Genomic DNA, 26,998 nt, shown 5'->3' with positions numbered 1-26,998 from the left:
ATGGAGAAAGGGAAACCAGGAATACAAATGAATGAGAATACTAGGCACATACCCAAGCAATCAGGAATGCTTACTGGCATGAATTTTGAGAATAGGTATGTTGTGGGTGAGAAAGAAAGCACTGCTCATGGGAATGCAGTCATTTTTCTTCTGCATTGGGTTGTGCAGCTTAAACCTTAAGAGCTAGTCTCAATGAAATATACATAGGTATTGGTGATATTAGAAAAATAAAGACATTGTTTCCAGCTGGCTCAGAGTAACCACCATATCTGCGCTATTGATGCCTAATTGGAAGCCCTTTCTTTTCCATTAATTGTTCTTAATAATAACAATAATTTGCCTGGACATCCCCAAGAGTGAGCTGCTAATCATTCTTTGCCCCAGACCCAGTCAATCACTCCGTAAGACTTAAAGATTAGAGCTAGATCTGTGTGTTCCTTTCCTTCCGACACTGCGACCTCAATCCAGGCATTTGCCACCTCGCTCTTGAATCTTCAACTTGACCTCCACCTGTCCGTGTCTTGCCTAATCCCTACTACTATTCCCATCTGTGTGATTTATCCTATCTCATTAGAACTTTGCCCAGCTCCTGCAGGGAAATTTCCACCTCTCTTTGGAATCGTAAACCTCACACTTCTGAGTTTACAGTTTACAACCTATTCTACTCTGTCCCATTTTAGTACTGTGGCATTGGAATGGCTTCCTGTCTGCAAGCATTTTACAGAACATAAGTTCTTTAAGGCAAAAGGTACCAATTATTAGTAGTGAACACTTTCTCACGTCTCACATTTCTTTTTTACATTCTGTTTTCTCTGTTCTTTTTCTTTTTTAATATCTAGTGAACTTTTATTCCTCAAAGTCTTAATTGTGTAGCCTAAGCTGGGTACAGAAGCACACCCCTTTAATCCAAGAGCCCTCAAGTCAGAGGCACGGATCAACCAATCTTGTCTACACAGTGAGTTCCAAGTCAGTCAGGGCTATTTAGTGAGTATCTGTCTCAATAAACAAATGCAGAAACTCTCTCTCTCTCTCTCTCTCTCTCTCTCTCTCTCTCTCTCTCTCTCTCTCTTTCTCTCTCTCTCTCTCTCTCTCTAGCTCAGTAACCTTCTTGATAAAAAAAAATCTCCTACCTTATACCTCCTCCAAAGGGGTAATTGTTTCTTATATAACCTTTGAAAAACTGAGTTGCAGCATCTTGTTTCCGTATCTGTCTCCTCTACTAAAGCACAAAGATGTTAAAGGAAACACACATATCAAAATCTTTAGGTACCTATGGTGATTTATGAACTGCTTTAATGTCACATGTAACAACACGAAGATTGCTTTTGCATTAGTGAACATTTTCATTTCATATTTGTCAAAAGTTTTCATGAAAAGCAAAAACATATCACTGAATGCTATTTGAGGAATCAGAAATTAAGTACATAGCAGCTTTTGTGTGGGAAAATGATGGTTTCAACGGCGTGCTGTTCCTAGAAGAAGTAGTGCACTGGGGAATCTGGGACAAATGAGTGGGACATGCCTTAGGTGCCCTGAACACAACTCACAAGCTGTGAGATTTTGTTGGAGATGCCAATAAAATACAAAGAACCCTGGTCATGTCTTGAAAGGGATGCTTCTACTTTTCTGAAAATTGTTTTGTATTTATGTTATTTTGTTTATGTGTATGGATGTTTTGCTTACATGCATATCTGTGCACCACATGAATGCAGTACCTGCACAGACCAGAAGAGGGGGTGATAGAGATTGTGAGTCACCATGAGGGTACTGGAAATCAAATATAGGTCGTCTGGAAGAGCAGCAAGTGTTCTTAAACTCTGATCTCTCTCTCTCTCTCTCTCTCTCTCTCTCTCTCTCTCTCTCTCTCTCTCTCTCTCTCTCTCTCCCCATATGGTTACTTTAAAAACCAATTGTTAAGAATTTCTTAAGATTATTTTAAGTCTTAAAGTCTTTTATTTTTAATCAATTGGAACCGATGGAACCATGCAAAGTTGTGCTTAAAATCTTCCTTCTTTAAGTGACATAAAATATTTCTTACAAAGTATAAAATTTTGAATTTGATCTTTATATTTCACTATAAAGTACTTAAATTTCCAGTATGCCACACAAAAATTGGTGCAAAGGAATCATCCCACTGATAGAAGTTAGCTATAATATGTACTGTGCTTGTGGTTTGGGGAGGGTATGCACACTATGGTGTTTTTGCTGAGATTCAAGGAACCCAGTGCTACTTAGCAAGGCAAATTGTTTGTCAAAGAAATGAACGTAAGAAATGCACCTGTTTCAGAGACAGAGACCTGCATCGGAGAACTGGACTAAGCTCCCAAAGTCCAGTTGAAGAGTTGGAAGAGTGAGAATATAAGGAAAGAGGTCAAGACTATGATGGGCACACCCACTGAAACAGTCTACCTGAGCTAATGGGAGCTCACCAACTCTTGCTGGACAGGAAAGGAACCAGCATAGACCCAAACTAGGCTCTCAGAATGTGGTTGACAGTTGCATGGCTGGGGCAGACTGTGGGGCCATTGACAAAGCACCAGAAATTTCCCCTGCTGTTTGTACTGGCTTTTTGGGAACCTATTCTCGTAGGATGGATACTTTTCTCAGCCCAAAACAATGTGCCTTCCCCTCTCTGAGGAGTGGATGGGGTGGTGGGGTCTGGGGGAAGGTGGAGGGAATGTGAGTGCAAGTTTCTGTGGTCATGTCTTCCTGTTGTCCTCCGTCTCCTGACTCCTGCAATCCTTTTCCCTTCCTTCTGCAGGGTTCCCTGACTTCTGAGGGACCCGATGGGGGTCTCTAATTTATACTCTTTCTCTACTGAATCTATTTTCAATTAAAGGAAGAAAGAAAGAAAGAAAGAAAGGAAGGAAGGAAGGAAGGAAGGAAGGAAGGAAGGAAGGAAGGAAGGAAGGAAATGGGAGGCGGAAAGGTGGCGGAAATTTTCCAATAATAATAAAAAAGAACCATGATGAAGTCTAATAAATTGCTGCTATTTTTTTATTGTCTTATCTCAGACCAGTTGAATTTTCAGAAACTGAATACCCACGAATTGAGTACCAAAGAAGAGAGCAACAATTTTGGGACCCTGTTCGACTCTCTCTGTTTACGTTGGCAATTGTAGCAATCATAGGAATCACAATCGGCATTGTCACTCATTTCGTTGTTGAAGGTAAGTCTTCAGGTCATGCCTCGAGTGTACAAGTGCACTCTGTTGCATAAAATTTGACATTTTGATAACATTGAATAGTAAATATAGTTTTCATTCATGTAAAAGTATAGTTTGCTAAGAATAGAAAGTCTACATTACACATTTCTGAATATTAAAATTTTAAATAGAGACTACACTGATAGGCACATGTAAATGAAACACTAAGAATTAAAAAAAACAAAAAAAATATTTTCAGAATAAGGACAAATAGCATCAAGTTGAGTACCCTTCTCAGAATCAATACATTGCTGAATCTCCTATAGAAAGCTTGTGACAGATAGGACTCAATAGTCTTAGCTAGTAGTCCCAGTATTCAAGAGACTGCAGCAGGAGAATTACAAGTTCAAGGACTGCCTGAGTTACAGAGTGAAGTCAAGGTCAGCCATGTGCAATGAACAGGCTCAAGATTAAAAGTAAAGAATGCTGAGGATATTGCTCATTAGAAGCACAACTGCCTAGGAGGTGCTAGGTTGTGGATTCAGATCCCCCACACCACAAAGAAACAAAGACATGGAAAGAAATGAAAGTAAGAAGGAAAGAAGGAAGGAAGGAAGGAAGGAAGGAAGGAAGGAAGGAAGGAAGGAAAAGGGGTTAGAAGAAAGGAGAAGGGAAGTGAAAACAAAAGCAGGGGAAGAAAGGAGAAAATAATAGCTTATTATATAAAAATGTTACCCCAAAAACATATTGAAGAAGCCAAAGCCAACATTATGTTTGAAAGTAAAATTATTTCATGACTGTGGGAGAAAGGAAAACTCAGAACTAATTCTAACTATATGGAAAATAGTATCAGGAGAAGTCACATGACACACAGCTAAGATCTACTTATATTTGTCTTAGCATATTTGTAAACATAAATGACTGACACTTTGTTTAAAAATTTAGGAACTCCCACAAGTCCTTTTTATTTTTTGATGTTTTAATATACTAAAATGTATTGAGATATAAATAGATATTGACATCACTGAAAAAAATGCCTGTCACTGAAGAAAATAATAGAACCTCTTATAAAATAACTCAGTCATAAAATCTTGTGACAATATGCATTGAGATACAACCTGGATCCATTAAGACACTGCATGTAAAAAGTAATTGATTAGAACTTGGTGTCTGCTACAAACTTGACATTCATTCATCCACGCGCATGAAAAAGAATTAAGCTGTGATCATAAAAGTGAAACCATATATACAATCAAATGCAGCATAAATTATTTAGGTAAAAATAATTGGTTATGTATCTTTTTCAACTTTTAAGTGAACAATAAGAAACAAAATACTAGCTGGCATGGTGGTGCATACCTCTAGTCCCACCCTGAAAGCAGAGACAGGTCAATCTCTGTGAGTTTGAGGCCAGCTTGGTCAGAAGAGTGAGTCCCAGGACAAAATTTTGTAGAGAGACCATTTCTTAAAAAAAAGGAAAATAAAAGACAAAAAACAGAAAAAGTTCTTAGAATTAACTCATAAACAACAAACAAAATATATAAAATTGTGGTAGCATTCTATCTCAGTCAGATTAAACAACAGTTTAAATAGAAAAAAATAAACCAAATATTAACATTAAGTACTTGTAGATATTAGTATTAGGCCATGTTTATTCTCTTATAAATGTAATTTGTACTAATTCCAGATCTTTGATATAATTTTTGATCTAAAAATGTTTTCAAATGAAACTGTAATTAAATTAAAATGGGAATTTTAACATAAAATGCTGTGTACTTTGTAAGTACAGAGTATTGAAATAGCTATTTCTTAATTCAGTACTTTATAAAAAAAGCTTAGGACAATTATGGTTCTGGGTTCTTTTGCTAATATTATCGGAAATGTTTCTTTCTCTTTGAATGAAAAGTAGTTCAAAATTCCTCTCCAGAAGCTGGCCTCCTATTGAAAGAAAAAAAAAAGCATAAACTTTTAGAATACCACAGTAGGCGCTCTTCAAAGTGTAGTATAGCTTTTTAGTTGTGGTTGCTGGCTCAGTGTGAATGCTCTCAATACCATCTTGAAAAGAGGTAATGTCAAGAATAGGATGAAACAGTAGAGAACACACTATGGAAGAGATTTCTAGAGAAAGTAATAGTAGAAACAAAATGTTGAGGGAGATGCTAAAGAAAGAAAAGCACAGTTTTGCTGTTGCTTCAACACAAAATCTAAGTATGTAGAAAAGAAGACTCCTTCCCATGATAATGCAAAAATGGAAAGGCTTTAGGTGAGCAGGTAATATTGTCAAATTGGCAGTCTCGAGGACAGCTCTCCACGGAACAGGCTCTGTGTGGAGAATGGGAGGAAAGGCGGGGTACTCACAAGAAGTATGTATTGTCTTGACAAAAGCATAACTAGATTGATGGTGACAGGGGAATTTATAAAGAGAATAGATTTTTAAAATTTGGGCAATTGTGTCATCAAAATCCTGCATGTGATAAATCTATATTAACAGTTCAAAGGAATAAAGCACATGACTCTTATGATTTCTTTTGATATTGATTTTTCATTATATGTTGCATGTCAAATGTAGGATAATTTTGATGTGCATGTGCGTGTGTATCAGTCAGCGTTCTTTTGGAACTGAGTTTTCTGTTTTGGCTGACTGCAATGATATGATGAAATTATAAGCCGGGATTTTTGAGTTCTACAATAACTTTTCTTTTAAATGGAAATAGATTTATCAGGGGTGGGAACAAGGAACACAGAACATGTAACCCTGGATCTTCCATTATTACCTTTCAGATGATAAGTCATTCTATTACCTCGCCTCTTTTCAAGTCACAAACATCAGATACAAAGAAAATTATGGGGTGAGGTCATCAAGAGAGTTTATAGAAAGAAGTCATCAGATTGAGAGAATGGTAAGCTCAATGAGAAATCTTGATCTAGTCCTTCTTAAAATTTAACAAATTGACTATTCAAATTTGTCATACTAGCAGTCTGTATTTCACTAAGGAATTAATTTTCATTTCCCTATTTTTAATTAAATTTCACAATAGTTATCTGCTGTGTACATTTCTTTTCTGTTAATGTTTGTTAATGATTTTGCTCTTTTATATATAAACCTTTATCAGTAATATATATTGAAAATAACCTTTCTACATTTGCTTCTTTGCAATTTTATTACTGTTATACTATATTTATATGGACAGGTGATCTAAACTTTAAAATATTATTGATATCATTATTTTCTAATCAGTACCATTTGTATTTGCATGGGAAAACACTTCTGATTCAATATAATTAGCTTTTAAGACCTTGGATTTGCCTTTTGCATTTAAAATTTATGTTATATGTAACTGAGTCACGTGCGTGTTTGAATTAAATAATCAAATCATTTCCTTCCTAATATAAAAAAATCACTGTTCTTAGGACTACTATGGTACAATAGTCAGTCCCATGCTTACCTGTCAAACCAGCTCCTCCACAAATGCAGTTTTAGCCTGCTAACTGAGGTATATAACCTCTTCCATTGCTCAATATTTTTCACTCTATCAGTAGCATCTGAGGTGCATGCATGGGCAGCCCATATATGGTGGTTCTGTTGAACTTGTCCATATTGGGTTTCATGGTCTAAGTTGATGAGGATGAGCATCTGCTGTGTCATTCTATAAATCAACAGTGAGTGTTGATCTTTGTGACATTAGTTTGTTGGGGCTACCATAGAAAATTACCACAAAACTGTGTGGTTTAAAGCAATAGAATATTTTTTCTTTAACTGTTTTAAAAGGCAAAAGTAGGAGAACCAAGTGTCAGCGGTGCCAGGAAAGGCTATAGCAAAGAATTATCCTTATCTATTTCAGCTTCTGACTGCTGCAAAAATCCCTTAATCTGTTGCTGCAAACAGTGAAATCTATAATATCTGTCTTCTGTCTTCTTCTTCACAAGGTCTTCCTCCTCATTTCTCTATAGTTTTTCATTCTTAGGAGACTTTTAAATATTGAATTCAATGTCCTCCAAAGCAATCTATCTTCAGATCTCTCATTTTAAGATAAATAGCTTAATAATACCATATTTACTGATTTCTGAACTCATATATTCTTCAGAATGTACATTCAGTACATCCAATACATCTAGGATTCTAGTGTTCTTTGAGTTTATCTTGGCTAATATTGCATTTTGCTTTTATGTATCAAATATACATACACACAAACATACACACACACACATAGTCACATACAGACACAAAGAACACAAACATACACATAAACACACACATGGAAACACACACAGGCATGCACACACAGAGACCGTACACAGACACAAATACATAAGCACAGAGACACACATTTCCGTGTTAGGATTTGATTTAACATGCTTAAAATGTAGAGGGTCACACAAAGTAAGTAACTAATTTAGGACTTCTTTGATGTATTTCATTAAAACTTTAAGTTGTTCCTTTAAAGTATTATCCTTTTTTAGAAATGTATTCTTTTTTGAAAATTTTACACATGTATACAATATATCTTGGTCATATCTACACTTCACTTCTCCAAGTTTTCTCAACACCCTACACCTTATTCTTATATAAGCAGCACTAATGGGTTCCATGGATTAAAGGAAAACTAAATAAATAATTGTTTTCCCTGCAGTTAGAGTGGCAGGTGGCTGTGAGCTGCCCAAAGCAGTTGCTTGGATAGAGCCTAGGTTCTTTGGAAGAGCAGCTAATACTAAACTGTTGAGCCATCTCTCTAGCCAGCTACTGATTAACGAAAATTTCTGATTAAATGATTCTTTGGACTAATAATTCCAGGAAATTTTATTTAGAATGTAGAGACAGAAAGAATGTATACAGAAAGAATATTAGCAAAGATGTGGTTTCAAAAGTCCAGGCTCAGCTTGATTTGTCTGGAAGATCTGGGGCTTAGGTTACATCACAAAGGTGATTCCGAACAGACATAGTAGGGCTGGGCTGTTTGTCATACATCAAAAGGTGATGCCTAAAAAAGGTAAAGAATAACTTCTCAGACATCACTGGGCAAGTTTCCCAGGTCAGACAAGGACGAGGCTGCAGGAAGTACAGATGCAAGGTGTTATCAGCCAGCACTCACAGATACTGGTACATCTATCCACTAAGTAATTTAGTTAATACGATCATAACTTTATTGTTGAATAATATTTATATACTGAAATTTCTCATCAAAATTCACTGTAATGTAAAGAAAAACCAAAGACTTAAGAAATTTCTTGTCCTTTTGATTTAACTTTTAATGACTGAGCCATCTCTCCAGCCTGTCTTAAGAAATTTCTAAAGAAATAAAAGGCATTTTTATTTGTTGGATAAGCAACTATAAAAGTAAATCTCCATTGGCCAACATCTCTAAATCACCTGAGGGATAGTGTGGTGTTGCTTCTCTTTCTGTTTGTTTGTGCTGTTCTCCTCTGTTGACATTAGAACACATTCGGGGTTAAATCGCATTAAACAAGTGTAAGTTAAAACATAGATAAATAAAATGAAGACAGTGGGAAAAAGTACAGACTCGCTTGGTTTCAGAAATGGCTGATTTCAGGGGAATCAAACAATGATTTTGGGCTAATGTTGTTCCTTATTTTATTTCACATTGAAAAATACAACTAATACCAGCTTAATGTACTTTTTCAAGTTAGTAACTGAAGCAGCAAGGCATTTCCCCATGACCATCCTTAGATGGATGCTTCAAGAAGCAGTCATTTTTGGTTGGCCAAATTTAGAATTAAAGAATAGTCAAGATGTTGAAATTCTGCCAATCTTGGGAGTCATGGAGATAAGCTTAGCTCCATTTGAACTATATAGATAAAGCTTCACCCTCATTCAATAGTCTACCTAGTGTTTATACTTGGAGGCATCTGAATTTAATCTAGTTTAAATGCCCCTCTTAAAGACCGTGCCCACATGGTGGCTCACAACCATCTGTAATGAGGTCTGGTGCCCTCTTCTGGCCTGCAAGCATACACACAGACAGAATATTGTATACATAATAAATAAATACTAAAAAAGACCATGCCTACTAGTGTTTATTTCACCATGAATTTTCAATGAACAATTCTATCTACCTCATTGCCAGAGTACCTACACTTCCATTATCCACATGCCTATTCTAGTGACAAGTCACATTTCTACCTACCTCTAATCTATAATCTCCATTCTAGACTAGCCAGGATAAGAGCTCACATACTCACGTCAATTAACACTGCTTCCACTCAGGATCCATTTCACATATACAAAGAAATCAGAAGGACCTTTTGAAAATGAAATATTGTATTTGTTTTCTTACATTTTCTTAACGGCTTCTAAATATTCTTAAAATAAAACCTAAGCTTTTCACCCAAGTTCCCAAATGCTCGTCTGCCTCAGCTCTAACTGCTCCCTCTCTACACTCTGCCTTGCTCACTTTGCTTTGCCCATATTGGCCTTCTTTCTGATTCTTTGCATATTCTGTTCCTTCCCCATAGAAGACTATCTCAGCATCATCTGAAATACCACTTAAGCCTCATCTACTTGGAGATCCCTTCTCTTACAGTCTCTCAGGTGTTGCCAATGACACTTGATAATCAATGTCTGTTTTATTACTATCTAACTGTATTTTGAATTTAAGCTTGGCATCATTTTTGTTCAGCACTGTTTATCCAGTGTCTACTACAATGCCTTGAACACAGAGGACTTACGTTTGTTCTGAATGAATAAGTCAGTGATATAAAAGAAAAAGACAGCAATAAAAAGAGTAAAAATCCAGTAGAAGATCTGTGTTTTTGTTTGTTTTGCCTTTACAATGCCAATTAAGATTATCCATAACTATAGATAGTCAATTATTAATGAATATGTAATTACTCAATCACACATACTTTCTGCAAATCTATAAATGAAGCCAAGGTCAACACAGTCCCTTCCAGCAAAGAAATTATACTCTTGATTATTAATGGAAGATAATTCATGGAAAAGAATAGAATCAAAATTAAAATTAAGTAATGACAGGATGGAACAATCTGAGAGCTGTCACAGTCGGTACATAACTGCTAATTGTGTGATTTGAGTGATCAGGATTTTGGAGATCAGAGGAAGGAAGCTTGTGGAGTCCATAGAAAGCTTTGCTGGAGTGGACCATTCTATCAGTGTGCTCTCCCTCTACTGGTCTATAGCCACCCTTATAGTCGAAGGAAACCTGTGCAACTTGCCTTATTTTCATAGGTAGACCTCAAAAAGAATTCTCCATCAGTATCTCCTGGTATCCAGGAGGAGTTCATCTTTCTCAAGAACTTAGTCTTTGTACAGTTGCTTGCCCGAGGACAAAGCTTAAAAATCCAAACAGTAATTGAGCAGCCATGAGCCTGCTTAGAGGCACAAACACTGTTTCAAGTGTACTTTACTTTTTTTAGTGCTGGAATTAAAGCCAAGGAAGACAATAACAATGTGTTTTAAGGTGAATGAATAATTTTAGCATCTGTTTAGACATAAAATTTTTAAGTGAAGTAATCATTAGCATAATTATGTTTAGAGTTGGAACATAAAAACTTAAAGATTAAATTAGTTTATACTAGACATCATATTTTTGAGTTCTCAAGGGAAGTATACCAATAAAAATTCAATTTCTTCAAAAAATGACTACAACAATCACTTCTGGGAAAACAGTTAATTTTTCCATAAAATAAATGGCAATCTTTTATTTCATTTTTTTACTCAGAAACTTATTAGTTTATACTAACTGACTTTTTGAGTTGTGTCCTGGGTAAATCCACACAAACTTTAAAAAAAAAATGGTGTTTTCATTGTGAACCTATTCTTTAATGCCCAAACCATACCATCTCTCTAGTACCTTTACAATAAAAAAAATTGTTGGCATATTCATGTACAAAGTGATTGACTTTAGAAATATATTTTCATTTACATTTATCCTGAACTTTAAACATATTAACATATTAACTTCTAAGACAGTCTCCTTTATCTCCCCCTCACCTTCCCTACCTTCTTTCTTTTCTCAGATTCTTACACTAATACTTCATTTTATATATATATATATATATATATATATAGATAGATAGATAGATATTGATATATTTAAGGTATTTTATACATAAGATCAAGGATTCACATATGAGAAAGAATGTAGTATTTGTCATTCTGAGTCTAACTTATTTTTCTTACTCTGCTCTTTCTAGTTCCATCTATTATCTTGAAATATAACTTCATTCTTCCATATGACTTAAAATCCATTATGCCTTTATATCACAATATATTTTCTTTGTCCATTCATTTACCGATAGATACCTCATGGTAACCAATTTATGGAATTGGTCTACATGTTCATATTATTTTTTATAAAATCACAGACAGGCAGAGGTGGACCTCAAGTGAAGGCAGAGTGATGATGGGACCAACAAAGAAGAAAGCTAATACTGCTTACACTGAGGGAGATACTGTCTGGAAGCAAGAGCTTAATATATTCATCTTTCTATTGAATAGGTGTCAGTTTTGCTTGCACTGTGGGGGTAAACTGCAGTAACGAGAAGGATCATATAACACAAGGTTCTAAGAAGATGGCAATAGTCCACCACTAGGCTAAAACAAGGAAAATGGGTTCACTGTTTAAAAGGTAGAATCTTCTGAGTGTTGTACTGGTTCTGCAGAGTCAAGGAGAGGAAGAAAGTATGTAGAGCAGGAACACAGAACCCCTTGTTCACAAAGTGTGTAGTATCTGGGGGTTGGAGTGTGAGATTTAGCTCATAAGTATACTTTGGTTCAGTTAACATAGACCTGTGTCTTCTGCCTTTTGATGGTCAGTCCAGTGCTCTTTGAGGGTAAGTTTCAGCATGCCTCCTTTTAGGGAATCAGGGATCTTTAGGAAATAAGTTCTCTGAACATCCTAATCCTTCACTGCTTCACTCTGGAAAGATTGAGGAACGTCACGCTCATGATATACAACGTGGTGCAATGGGTGTTAGGCTCTGCATGCCTCAGAGCAATGACTCACAGTGAGACAGTGAGGTGTCAGAGCTGTTACCGTCATTCAAATGGTCGAGTGATATAGTAATCACTGACAAAGTCAACAGACATGGTGACAGTGGTAGACCAGATGCCATAGAGTATAGCAAACAGGATGCTGGGCTTTTTTAGAACTGAGGTTGATGTCTTAAAAATAACCCACATTTTAATTGACTTGATAATTAAGACTGAAATTATTACATAAGTAGTTTGCTATATATCAAACATATAATGTAAGTTTATTTACTTTTTAAAATTCTATTTGTTTGTCTGTGTATGTGTGTGTTTGGGGGGGGGTCTATGTAAGTGCACGTGCACACCTTTCTGTGCACACACAAGGCCAGGAGAGCATATCACATAGAGTATCCTCTTATGTATATCACTTTTTACCTGTTTCTTTGAGCCACAGCTTTTCCTTGGACCCAGGATGCTTGCTTTGGGGGCTAGGCTAAAAGCAGCAACTTTCTGCAGCCCCCAAGAGCTGGAATGTCAGGAGGCTGGAAGGAAACCTGGGTTATCTCACAGGTACTGGGATCCATATCTGTATCCTTATGATTTCAGGAATGAATTCTTAGCCACTGATCCATCCTTCCAGCTCCCAATTTTATTTTGCAAATCAACTCTCTAAGGCAGATATCACAGTCACTCCCATTTTACAGAGGTTCAGTAAATTTGACCATTTTGAAAAAGTTGGTCAGTCCTATGAGGATTTGAACACAGATTTAGTCAGCTTACTGTCAAAAGCCACTATGGATCATGAGAATCAACTAAAAACCTGTTCTTTACCAAAAATTTCTTGATAGATAAAAAATAATATGTTTCTCAGGGCTAACATTTTTATTTATTTTTTTTATCAGATGTCTAGGATATTCCGACGTTCTTCTGGAGTGGGTCGATTCATCAAGTCCCATGTTATCAAGATAAGGTATGTAACTTATAGGAGTCAGTTCTTTGCTTCCACCATGTGGATTCCAGGGATCAAACTCAAGTCATCAGGCTTGGCAGAAAGCACCCTTCCCTGCTGAGCCATCTCCACCAGCTCCTATGTATGTTTTAATATAATGTTTAAAAGCCCTAGATTTCACACTGAGATAGATGGAGAGATGACAGATCGGTGATAGATAGTTGATAGACAGATACATACAGAAGTGATTGATTATTTTGATAATTAGATAGATGATAGAGATATATAGAGATGGCAAATAGGTAGTCTATTATCTAGTAGATAATAGGTAGATGAGATAGCTAGATAATTGATAGAATATATATATATATATATATATATATATAGAGAGAGAGAGAGAGAGAGAGAGAGGGAAATAAATAGATGATAAAAAAGATAGAGGGGATAATAGGTGGCTGATAGAGATAAAAGACAGGTGGCTGATAGAAAGAATATATATGGCTAACTTTTTAGTGGTAGTCTTTTTATGTCTTTTCCTTTGTGTATCCCCCTTTCTTCTTTTATTTCCCTAAGTAAATTCACTTTCTAAAGTCTACTACAGGCTTTCCATCCCTTAATCATGACATACATTTCTTTATTTGAATCATTGATCAAATTATTTTATCTTTATAAATTACTCCCTATAGAAATTTGTTTATTACATTTATACCAAATACCAGAATATCAGTGTTTTAATACAATATCTATTGCGACTCAACTCGAAGAGTCAAAAGTGGGGGCAAAAGAGTGGCTGCCAGTAGTCATTATAGTATTGCCTTGTCACGTGATCTTCTGCTTCTGCCTGATACAAAGGAAGCACAAGACCTGGCAGTAAGGGAAGAATTCAGGAGAGCGTTTCAGTAAACTTCGAAAGGCTAGAAATGCAGTAGAGTTCTATGCTCAGAAGGCAAAAAAGAATGGACGTGATGCACACACACATTGTCTCTGCCACACTTCACTGGAGAATAATGACCTCAGCCACCTTACTGCTTTTATTCGAAATGCCTTTAAAAGCAACCTGTTCAAGTGAACACAAAGTATGGTTTCACGGGCCCCTCATAGAACTCTCCAAACTGAGGAAAGATAGAGAATACTCTTCTTATTTCCATTATGTTGCTTTCTCTTCTGCAGTGTTTGCAGCCCTCATTATTGTCATGCATTCCATCTTGCTCCCTTACCTGGATGCAATGTTAAGTCTCGTGTGCACAGATATCATCCACAATGTTTCTTTAAATTCATGGAGAGTGCAGAGATGGAATTATTTTTCTGTTTTGCTCCAGTCCAGATGAACAGGGCGTGAACATTCTTATGGTGCTAATGTTTCGATACCCATCTACTGATAGTGCTGAACGAATCAAGAAAAAAATTGAAAGGACCTTATACCAAGGTCTGAAGATCAAACAGTTGCCTCTGACTATAAATAAACCATCATTTAGCCTCACACGTAAGTATTTTGTTGCTGTTTGCCATTTTCCCAATTCTCTTTTATTGCAATTGCCTGCAGTTGTCATGAGAATCTGGTTCGTAGCCGGGCGATGGTGGCGCACGCCTTTAATCCCAGCACTCGGGAGGCAGAGGCAGGCAGATCTCTGTGAGTTCGAGGCCAACCTGGTCTACAAGAGCTAGTTCCGGTACAGGCACCAAAACCTACAGAGAAACCCTGTCTCAAAAAACCAAAAAAAAAAAAAAAAGAAGAATCTGGTTCGTGTATCTTCCCATTTCACAAACTCACCATTAGTAAATATATCAATGGGCCTGGAGAGATGAGTCAGAATTTAAGAACACTTTCTGTTCATGCAAAGGGCTCAGGTTCACTTCCCAGCATCCACATGCCAGTGCACAGTTACCTGCATGCCATGTTCCAATGTAGTTGACACCCTTCTGATATCCTCGGACTCCTGTATGTAAATAGTGTGTGCATGCACATGCATGCTCACACATGAGTGTGTGCTCACACACACACAAACACAATACAACACACACACTAAATAAATGAAAACATATCAGCACTGAGAAAACCTAAAATAAAAACTCACTATGAGGTAAAATTTGGAATTATACTTTTTTCTATACTTATGAGACTTTTGACAAAGTTTCTAAGTTTTTTAACCAAATGTTATTGGATATTTTAAGATCCATCAAAGGGTGGACATTATTTTCAACATTTTACATGGGGAGCTTGACAATAAACAAGGCCCTGAAACAAGAATCAGCAAAAGTAGCCAAAATTAAACAGAAATATTATGAATCTCAGAATCCTTTTATAGGTACATTTTAGAGAGTTTTTGTTTGTTTGTTTGTCTTATATAATTTTTCCCTATTTATGTGAGTGTGTGTGTGTGCCTGTTTGAGTTCACGTGCATGTGTGTGGAGATGCTAATGGAGGCCTGAAAATGATGCCTGATCCTTTGGTGTTGGGATTACAGCCAGGTATGGGTGCTAAGTCCTCCAAGTGTTCTGCAAGAACAATAAGTCCTCTTGATTACTGAACCATCTCTATATCCTAAAGAGTTAATTTTTATATCAAAGAAACAATCACATGTATAAAGAATGCTTCTGAATAAGAGAGGCATAAACTATAAAGAGGTCCTCTGACATTTCTAATATCAATATATTTTTCATTATTTCCCTGTTACTTCCAAAAGAAAGAAAAATTATCAGTAAAGTCCTTGTTTTCTCCAAAGTAGAAGAGATAAGAAAATTTTTTTTTCTTTTTTGGTTTTTCGAGACAGGGTTTCTCTGTAGCTTTGGTTCCTGTCCTGGAACTAGCTCTTGTAGACCAGGCTGGCCTCGAACTCACAGAGATCCGCCTGCCTCTGCCTCCCGAGTGCTGGGATTAAAGGCGTGCGCCACCACCACCGCCCGGAGATAAGAAAATTAAGTTCAAATAGTTTATGAAATTAAAATGAAAAGTCCCTTAGAGCTAATTAGAAATCTAGAGGGATTCTGTTGTTCTATAAAAAAAATGCAATTAGGGAATAAAATATTGTTTTAAATAAAATACTGTCTTAAATGGTGTTTTAAGATGAAACGATTGGACTGGTCTCTTTTTCATTTACCTCCTTAGTACCTTTTATAGTTGTCTACATCTCAGGACAGTAGGCCTTCCAGCTCCTTCACTGTAGCTCATGAATTTCTAAGTTTAGTTACTCTTGATTTCATATAAAAGAGAGAAGAGACTTGCAGAATCTTCTTCGACATCTTTAAGTCAAATTAGGCTGTATATTACATAGGTAGTTAGACATGATAATTAACGCTATTTACTATGAATTATTTTTATTGTTAAAACATTTTGCGCCAGGAGAAAATAGAACATATTTATCACTCTGTAAAAAGGATCCTCAGAGAAAACTGGCTATTGATAATGTAGCTATTTCCAAGTTATGATCACAGACTCAGAGCAATGAAAATGGTCAAAGTTCACTCCATGTGATAGAATTTCTTACAGTCGTCAATGGTATTTTTGGCCTTGTTTATACACAACGACATTTTTATAATACAGGCTGTTTTTATATGAGAATATTCTAAGACAATGCTTGAGAACAGATATTCATTTGCATATATTTTCCATTACATACACACCATTCATTAAAAACATGTCTGTGAAAATCCCTAGTAAGGATTGGGGCTTACATTCCTATTTGGACTTTTGCAATACAACGAAATAATCTAAAGTATGTTGTTGGGCGTGGAGAATTTTGAACTAAAGTAAATCTAAAGGGCCTTCAAAGACAGTTCTTTCTGGATCTCACACTCCCTACTTTTCCCTCTTCTGCTCGAAGGTGAGCAATAGCAACGAGAATCCCTCTTTGCCAAACCAGGTACTGGGAGTCTGAGACCATCTGTGAAGAATGGGTCATAGACGAATTCTCTAACCCTACTCAATGGTAGATCCCAAGACCTTCTTTCCTAAGCAACCATATCTAGGGAAGAAGAAAAGCTAATCACAGAGATAAAAAAGACTGATAAGGCAGGATCTGCTCACACCGGACCGCTAGCTAGTCTCCAGCTACCTCTCCACAGGGCATAACTGTGGGATAAGAACTGTGAATGAACAGAGTTTTTGGACAGGTTTAAAGTAAAGGAACTTCATGCTCTTCTCTTAGTGTCGAGTCATTAACTTTTCAGGCACTTCAATATGAGAAGATCTCAGGGAGAAGTCAGCAAGATCCATGGACAGAATTCCCAGTTCTTGTTAGATTAGGACCTTGAAACTGGGCCCTGAGAGTCTGCCTTCATCATTGACCATGTGATGGAAATTGGAGACTCACTTCTCTGACTTTGGCTACAGCCCTGTAAAAAAAAGCTACCAGGACATTTACCCTTGCTCCTTCATCCTTAACTGTTTTATGTGTTTTTGAAAGAAAAATCATAAAATAAGATGCTCTGAATTGATTATCAAATGAAATTCTATTGTTTGAATCTATGATTGAGTCAGATGATTGTTGTATATTACTTGGTTATGAAAACTTCAATGTCTTCTTGAATTATGAATACTTCAAATAATTAACAATACTATTCATAAACATTTGAGCAAAATAGCACAGGAAAGAGACTGTGCTGTCATGTCAACTAACTTGTGTTCTCTTCTTACAGCTATTGACAGCAAAAAGATGAGAAATCTCCTCAATAGTCGTAAGTCCCAAAGTCCATAATTAACCGTTTATTTCTTAATAAAGAGAATGGATTAGAATCGCAAAAAAGCTAGTACAGATCACAAGATTTTCTATTTCTTTTTATACCTTCATAAATCAAATGCTTAGTCTTTCCATTTCTGTTCTTTATATGTCACATATTATATATATATATATGTGATTTTATTTTTAATCCTTTATATATGTTGTGTAATATTTTAGATGTTATATTAATATTCTTAAGGTATTTTAATATTCTCTCATGATTTAGGAGAGGACCAAATTGAAGTTTTCACTTTTCAAGTGTTTGAGGTTTTCTCCCTGCCTCACTCATCACACCTGAATATATTCTGAGTTTTGTAGGTAAATATGTGCCTACTATCCATGCTGTAAGAACACTTGCAAGGCTTTTCAAAGGTTGGTTTGAAGTTAGATCCGTTGAAGATTTGATAGCAGCAAATAAGAATTTTTCTAAACTATTCTTATATTTTAGAAAATAAAAATTTGCATAAAATTAGTAAAATATATCAAAGATAATAAACTGATTCTTCTTGTCACATGGAGGATAAATCATGACATATATTCACTGATGGGTTGTCACTCAACAGTAAAGTTCTATTGATTTAGATGTGGACTATCCTAATGTTATATACCACTGCATTGCTCACTAGCTAGGTAATGTACAGCAATTTGTGTTCCTCTCCAAGGCATGCATATACATACATACATGCATATATATATGAATATATAGCCATTTTTGATGTTTAGTAATAACCTATGTATTGATAAAAATAAGTGACAGAATGACTCTAGGATGGTCAATAGGAGAACACAAATATTTTTCTATACTTTAATTACATGCTGACATAGGCAAGTTACCACAAAGATATCTCATATCAGGAACTCAATCCATCATAGACAATGATTTCCCCAGACTAATTATATCTTAACAGGTATGAGGCACACAAGACTGGTCAGTTTATTGCTTATTTCTTGATTTAGACATTCCAAGAGACTTGCAGAATTTATGATCACCAGAGTTTGCATTAGTTTGTAATCTGCGAACTTTTCCCAATCTCATCTCTGTCCCTGAAAGGATGCTACGTTATTACACTCATACTTGATGTAAAAGCCCAAAGCCACCTTCCCTTGGCAGAACATTTTGTCAGTCTAGCTGACTGCACTTTCAAACTTTCAAATCTATTCTGCACCCAATAAAGTTGCTTCTGTTTTTGCTTCTATTTCTAAGCTCACTTATTATTTTCAACTTATATTATTGGTTTATATTGTTTGTTTGTGAGAGATTTTCTCTGTAGCCCCAGCTAGCCAAAGACTGACAAAATTTTTGTATAGGCATCCCAAATGCTGGGATTGGAAATATGAGTCAATGTTTTATAGAGAGAAACAAACTAATTTTAGAACTAAATGCCTAAGCATATTGGAAAGTATTTCTTCATTTCTTCTGAACTTTAGAGTAATAAACACTATACAAACACACACAGAAAGAAACACACACACACACACACACCAGTGACTAACTGCTAAGAATGGCATAAAGAGTTGCTGAAGCAAAAAACATTTTCTTAGTGCCTTCCCTAAATACAAGCCATGATATTTCCCTCTGTTGCCATGAGAACAAATTACTACCTGTTTCTTTGTCAGGATGTGGGATAAGGATGTCATCTTCAAACATGCCATTGCCAGCATCCTCTACTACTGAGCGAATTGTCCAAGGAAGGGAAACAGCTATGGAAGGAGAATGGCCATGGCAGGCCAGCCTCCAGCTCATAGGGGCTGGCCATCAGTGTGGAGCCACCCTCATTAGCAACACATGGCTCCTGACAGCAGCTCACTGCTTCTGGAAGTAAGTTCACTGGGCAATGGGGAGCTTTGGTTTCCTTAGTCCTCTCTTGCCATTGATTTAATGCAAAGGAACAGCTCAGTGTCACCAGCCTGTCCTCCAGTCTGCACCTTCTCTGCACTCTATTGGGTATATACCTGTTTGGTTTGCGTCATTTGATTCTAGTGCTATCTTCCTTATATTACAAATTATTCCCCATAAAGACTAATATATTTGTCTTCTACGTACTCAAAGAGAAAAGTTAATCACTTCTCTCCTGCTCCCCCACCAGTTAATTAATTGATTTCCCACCATTAGTATCTGGGATTATTTCATTACAAAGAGAAAAAAGGCTTTGAAATCTGTTTTGGAGAACTCCCTTCTTACTGTATTATCTATGAAACCCCATGGGAGTGCATGACTCAGAAGGCTTATAGAGGTGTCACTCTGCCCTTGTAGCATGGTATTTTGGTCCTGTATAGCAGAGTCCAGGTTCTCAGCTTGGCTTTCAGGGTTGTTTCTCTCAAAACTCAGTCATTCATAGACTCTTTAGAGAGCCTGGAGATTAAGGGATTTAGTCTTTTCTCCCTTGGGGATTGCCATTAGCATAGAATCTCAAGAAACAGGATGGGCTCTAAAGGAAAGTTCTTTGCTTGCTCAGTGACACGGTCTATGTGTGCTCCTAAAGTAGCTTTTCCTTGGTACTATTGGAGGCCTTTTATCCATTTTTTTTTAAGGATGATTCCAAGACACTTTGCAGACAAAGTATAATGAGAAAGACCTAATAAATTTGAAGTTATCTCTTCCTCTTTTAATGATGAAGAAATTCACAATTTCATATCTATGAATCCCAAAGCAACTAGTACCATGTTCATGATGAACACTTACTAAGACTTTCTGGAATGTTCATGTCCTTACAGTCTCCCAAAATTTGTTTTTATGTGTTTGTGAAAGTATTTATATAAAATAGAAATAATAACCAGAATGTCAGCTTAATGTTAGTAATGATATAAACACTCCTTTCAATGAGACCAGTGAGCTGTCTGGGGATGGACAGACATACATAAGAATTTGATGTTGAAGCTGATAAAGTAAAAATTACTATTGACCTTAAGAAGGTAATTTTCCATAGTGTGATAAGAATGGAAATGTATTCAAAAGATAATTGAAGGAACAAGTGCAGTAGCTTTAAAACTACTTTAAAGGAGTATATAAATGAGAGATGCTAGAGAAATTTGAAAGTTAATGTCAAAGAAAGATTTTTTTTAATATGGCAAATGTAGCATATTTGGTACTTGTAAATGGAGACTGCTCATTTGTTTCATGGCTGCCCAGAGCCAAATAATCACACAAAAAACATATTAATTACAACACTGTTTGGCCTATTAGCTTAGGTTATTTCTAGCCTAAAATTAATCCATCTTAGATTAGCCCATTTCTATTAATATGTGTATTGCCACTAGGCTGTGGCTTACCGGGAAGGTTCCAGCCCAGCGGCATCTTTCTCTTTCGGCAGCTATTGACGTCTCTTTGATTCCACCTTCTCTCTCTCTCTCTCTCTCTCTCTCCATATATATATATATATATATATATATATATATATATATATATATCTTCCAGTCTGGCTATATTATTCCCTGCCATAGGCCAAAGCAGCTTTATTCATTAGCTAATAAAAGCAACACACATACAGGAGGACATCCCAGGTAAAAGTAATTCAAATAGCTAAATAAAGTGATGATCCTGAGGAAAAGGGATTATATTTTCAGAGTAGCATAATTTCACATAATTATATACTTGGAATACTATTTAAAAAGGGAATAAAGTGATATTTTGAAGATAATATAGAAGTTATCCAAATAGCCTTCCTATTTTAATAAATGATTTTTTCCATAGAAATAGTATTTTTAAAAAATGGTATTTCAGTACAATCCCAGCATTCCATGTTCATGAAAGTCTGTTTCAGCCTTAAGAAATTATGTGAGTCAGGAAAAGTTTTTGACAAGATGTAGGAAGACAAGATGTAGCAAGGTCTGAGTATCTCTTAGTGTCTCTATTCCCAAATCAGCATGTTTAAGCCTGTTATGAATCTTTGATGATGCACAAAGGGATGGCCATTCTATTTTGCTATCCCAAATTGTTTGTGATCTTCTTAACTCCTGGAATCGTGGTTAGTCATTATCACTCCTAGAATGCTAGTAATGAATGTCTAGGTATCAAATGATGGTCCCAGTCCTAATGAGTCTACATTAAACAAATGTTCCATAAACAAACAAACAAACAATGAATAAACAGATGAGAGAAGAACTCTTTCTCTGCTCCTGTTCTGTCTTGTCGTCCCTGGACAATCTAGTGCACTTTGAAAATGCATGACCTTTTACTGCTCTGAAAAGTTGATGATTTAGAGAACGGGAAATGATGTAATTATCTTATAATCTCAAAGTCTAAAAGAAGGAAGGAAGGAAGGAAGGAAGGAAGGAAGGAAGGAAGGAAGGAAGGAAGGAAGGAAGGAAGAGCCCTGACTTCAGAGCAGGTAGGATGAATATAATGTTCACAGACTGGTGAGATACCCCTGTGGTTATGAAAGCATTCTGTTCTCAAAGAAGACACAAGTTCCATTCCCAGGAGACACATTAAGTATGCCTGCACCCCAAACTCCAACAGATCAGATGTGTCTTGCTCCCACTGACACCTGTACTCATGTACATGTAATCTCCAACTCACAAATTAAAAAAAAAAAACAAACATTTTTTAAAAAGGAAAAGAGAGTTGATGATTGACCAACATGGTAATCTCTTATAAATGAGGAAATTCCTTTTTAAAATTCTCACCTGTGACTTCCTTCTACCTAATTTCCCTTCATCCAGACAATGTCTGGTTTCTGTATATGTCTAATCATTCGTAATATGAATAATTCTAAAGGGAATGAAATGGACTTTGGAGAAAAAACTATGGCAGGTAAGAGTTGGTTGCGTTGGATGTAATTTGTGACATAACCCTGGGAAAGAAAAGCAGCTATGTGAAAGGAGAGTTGGTTAAGTGGGAGGCTAAACAGACTACAGCAAAGGACTGTGTGAGACTTGCTTCCAGTAAGGGCAGCTTAACCTTTGAATGTCAGGAAGGGGTGTGGGCATGGGTGGAGGAAAACCTTTGTGCGTGCGAGGAACTTCACATTAGACACATTCCACTTAGCTTCAAAGATCACAGTAAACAAGAGCCAACAAGTAAGTTGTCAAATCAAGATGGGTGTTTTGGTGAAGAGGGAACTTGCCTACTAGGATGCTCATTGTCTAGAAGAAAGCAAATTAATGCCTGCACAATTCTTTGAAAGAAAAGAATAGGAATACAAAGAACTCTAGCAAGGCACAAAGTTAAAATATGGAAACCCATGATTAAATAACTTACGTACAATTATTTGCTTTAATCACAGGAAAACTTTTTCACGGTGCCACCAGCTGTCAATTTTCTCACCATAGAAACTTTTCGAGAGCTTCATTCTAAAAGCTGCGCAGAAATATAATTTTGACCTTTTTTATTAAAGAAAGCAATGTGAACCATCACAAATCTTATCCTTTAATTTTCTGTAGAAACAGAGACCCAAGTAAATGGATTGCTACTTTTGGTACAACTATAACACCACCTGCCGTGAAGCGAAGTGTTGGCAAGATTATCATTCATGAAGATTACCACAGAGAAAGCAATGAAAATGACATTGCTCTAGCCCAGCTCACTACCCGCGTAGAGTTTTCAAACGTGGTTCAAAGAGTCTGCCTCCCAGATGCATCTATGAAACTGCCACCAAAAACAAGTGTGTTCGTCACAGGGTTCGGGTCTATTGTAGATGATGGTGAGTAGTTTCATCCTATTTTTTTATACAAAAATATCTTCTTAAAAATAATGGTGCAGGGGCTGGGACTCAGTTGACAAAGAGTTGTGCTAGCAAAAGGATATGAATTAGGGTCCCCAGCACCCACATGAAAGCCAACTGTGGGGCTCACACCTGTAATTAATTAATTCAGATTTAGTGAGAGAACCTAACATTCAAATAATGGCTCAAAAAATTAGGTGACAGTGATTGAAGGCAGGCATATCTCTGTGAGTTTGAGGCCTGCCTGGTCAGCAAGAGTGAGTTCCAGGACAGCGAGTCCAGCCTGGCATACAAGAGCTAATTCCAGGACAGGCTCCAAAGCTACAGAGAAACACTCTTTCAACCCCCGCCCAAAAGAATACACTACAAGTGACACCAGAAAGAATGATTCTCTGTGTTGTGTCCTGATTTCTACTTTAATATTAGCTGAAAAAAAATAATAAATTTGTTTGTCAAGCAACTTGGACTAGATTAGTGTGGTTGAACTCTCTGAGCATCCAGTGAAGACTGCAGGGTGTGTTAGCATGAAAAGTCTTGTATACATTTAACATCTGTGTGCAGTTTTAAAAGATGCTGTAGAAGAACCACCAATATGATACAGTTCTGAGGCTTGTATGGTTGATTTCTTTCATGGAGACACTAGGGTTAGAGAAAATACAATTTAGTATAAACCAATATACATAAAATACTTTGTGCTTTGGCTCTAGCCTGTTTTAGAGGTACAATCATATTTGAAAAGCACATTATTTTTTTGTTTATTTGTGCTGTGTAATAGGGCCTACACAAAATAAACTCCGGCAAGCCAGGGTGGAAACCATAGGCACTGATGTGTGTAACAGAAAGGAAGTATATGACGGCCTGATAACTCCAGGGATGCTGTGTGCTGGATTCATGGAAGGAAAAGTAGATGCATGTAAGGTAGGTTGAAAGCCAAAGTCAATCCTTCAGAGGGAAGTTTCTCTTAGCTATTTCTGAGCTTAGCATAGAACAGAACAACTGTCCTGAGCGCTTAATGTTCACAAACTCAAATTAAAGCACCTTTAGTATAATGTTTTCATTATTTTATTAAATATTGTTTTATATCTATTATGTTAATATATTATTATTTATTTTCAATGTAGCAAGATATGGTTAGCACTATAGCACTATATAATACTCTCCATTTTATACATTAGCATGTGCTCCATTTCTACCCATCAAATTTCATGATTTTGTGTTTCTTTATTGCTGAAGAGAATTCTGTTGTACATTTTTATGACCCTTTCTTCACCAGAAAGACATCTAGTGTTTCCATCTTCTAGCTATTGTGAACAGAACAGTGATAAGAACAACTCTTTTGTGCCTTTTTCTTGTTGCTTTTCTACTGTATATTTTATCTCTGCTCTGTACTTTATTTCCTTCTGTTTGCCAACTTTGACCTTTGTTCACTTTTCTCCATTTTCAAAGAATGTTATATTTAGTTGAGATCTTTCTTCTTTTCTGATATAGCCATCCAATACTATAATTTCCCTTTGTATGTCTCTTGTGGCTCACTGATTGTCTATAAGTGTATTCATTCCATAGTGGTGAATTTGTACAGATTTTTCCATTTATTGACTTGTAGTTTCAAGCCACTCTTGTTCAAGGGAGAGCTCTATAAGTCACCTCTTCTCTACGGCCCATCCCTCCATCCCCCCTTCTCCATTCAAGTTCCTGTCTTCACTGGCCTTTTGGGGGGAAGTTCACACTAGCACTGACTCTCTTACTTAAAATAAACATTTACTTTGCAACCGATTTCATTTTATTATTGTCATTCAAATGTCTTGTGGGGAAATCTCTAGATGGATACCTCCAGCTAGAACCCTACTTTGTGGTTTTGCTATAGAATATTTGGAGAGAATGTCTATGCCTATTGTCTCTATTTCTCACTTCCTTTAACACTGTCAGCCATCACTATTGGGTTTTCCCCATTATTTTCTCCAAATAGTTCCCCTTAATGACTCACCAGTGACAGCAATGTTGAATTCTAACAGGCATCCTTGACGTTGTTCTTTTCTTTAAAGCCCATAACAGCATTTATAGTGCTTACTACGCCCTTTTATTGAAACATTGTCTTCTCTTGATTTTTTAATGATTTCTTCTTTTCTCTTACCTCATAGCTTCCAACTCCTCATCCCATTTTTTCTCTTGTACTTCTTTAGTGCATTTGCCAGATAAACGTCAGCAATATTTGTAATATGCTACTCTAGTTATATCAAAGACCTCTTTAAAATATTTCAGCAACTGTGTTTTGTTCTTAAAAATACAAAACAAAGCTTTCTAAGCAAGGTCCACAGGGTTTCACAGTAATCCCTGTGCCATTTGCCAGTCTTATCCCATACCTCTGACCTACTTCTGCTATTTGTTCTCCTCTCTAACTCCATCTTTTTATCCTTGCATATGCCAGATTCCTTCACACCACAGAGCATTTTCAAAAATTTTTCCTCTGTCTAGAATGCAATACAGGACCACTGTCTGATGCACAATCAACCGCTCTACCTTCTCATGTCAACAACATTGCATCTCCAAGGGGTGTACTGTGAGAGTACAACCTGACCAATCAAATGTTTATTTTAGTTTCTCTGTCATTTACCATAGCTATGATTAGTCTTTGTTTGGGACTTATTTAAATATCAGCCTATTTAATCTATACTTCAAGCTCTGTGAGCAAACTCACAGGTGTGTCATTCTCTCTCTCTCTCTTCTCTCTCTGTGTCACACACACATACACACACACACAAATAAACCTTTGTAAGTTAAGTAATGGAAGAATGAGGTGAGAGAAGCAGAGAAAGTTAAAATATTTTGCTCAGGGTCACTCATGATTGATAGAGCTGGGCCTGAAACTGAGGCATTTCAACATCTGTAAGTGTATCTGTCTATTTAATCTCTCTCATTATATAAAAGAGGTAAAGGAGCTTTTATAATTCACTAAGAAAATATAAATTAGAATAGATGAGAAAAAGAAAAGGAGACCAAGAGCAGGTAACAAAACAGGTCGATAGTGTTCCCAAGTGACCTTTAAAATTTCTCTTTACTATTATAAATAACAGTCTCACATTTGACATTTTATGTGCATAAAATGTTGTCTTATCATAACATATATTCAGGACATGTCTAACTAAAGAAATAAAATACAAGGATGATAAGCCATAAATAATGTAAACATTATATATGAAAGATATATTTGTTTTCTACTAAAAAAGAAAATATACTTTAAGGTTTATAACAAAATTTTAGCTCAATTGAAAGATGCATAAAATCTATTCACAGTCGGTTTCTGTGATTCATCTAACAATTTTTCATTTTCTTGTGTGTGTCGGTGGGTGGAGACAAGGTCTGTGGAAAAGAGATGGTTATTATTATCATGGATTGGAACACTTGTTTCTATTCCAGGGTGATTCTGGTGGACCTCTGGTTTATGACAATCGGGACATCTGGTACATTGTGGGAATAGTAAGTTGGGGACAATCCTGTGCTCTTCCAAACAAGCCTGGAGTCTACACAAGAGTGACTAAGTACCGAGACTGGATAACCTCCAAGACTGGCATCTAG

The 26,998-nt window shown here is 36.4% G+C and overlaps 1 protein-coding gene across 1 annotated transcript; it reads left to right on the top strand.

Moving 5' to 3' along the window:
• LOC130876363 (transmembrane protease serine 11F) lies at nt 1-26,998 on the top strand. Its single transcript, XM_057772878.1, has 10 exons — nt 1-95; nt 3,015-3,169; nt 5,927-6,045; nt 12,998-13,065; nt 14,364-14,527; nt 17,680-17,718; nt 19,380-19,581; nt 23,145-23,404; nt 24,201-24,343; nt 26,840-26,998. Exons 1-10 carry the CDS (start codon nt 1-3, stop codon nt 26,996-26,998), a joined length of 1,404 nt encoding a protein of 467 aa, XP_057628861.1.

The sequence above is a fragment of the Chionomys nivalis genome, chromosome 6 (assembly GCF_950005125.1).
Source record: "Chionomys nivalis chromosome 6, mChiNiv1.1, whole genome shotgun sequence".
Classification (NCBI taxonomy): Eukaryota; Metazoa; Chordata; class Mammalia; order Rodentia; family Cricetidae; genus Chionomys; species Chionomys nivalis.
This window is presented reverse-complemented; position numbering and strand designations above follow the sequence as displayed.

What these genes read in the sequence shown, in the direction of transcription:
- LOC130876363 (XM_057772878.1), top strand. Translation starts at nt 1, where the DNA reads ATGGAGAAAGGGAAACCAGGAATACAAATGAATGAGAATACTAGGCAC. An exon ending in ACCATCATTTAGCCTCACAC is followed by an intron (nt 14,528 to 17,679) that starts GTAAGTATTTTG and finishes CTCTTCTTACAG; the next exon opens with CTATTGACAGCAAAAAGATG. An exon ending in GAAAAGTAGATGCATGTAAG is followed by an intron (nt 24,344 to 26,839) that starts GTAGGTTGAAAG and finishes TTTCTATTCCAG; the next exon opens with GGTGATTCTGGTGGACCTCT.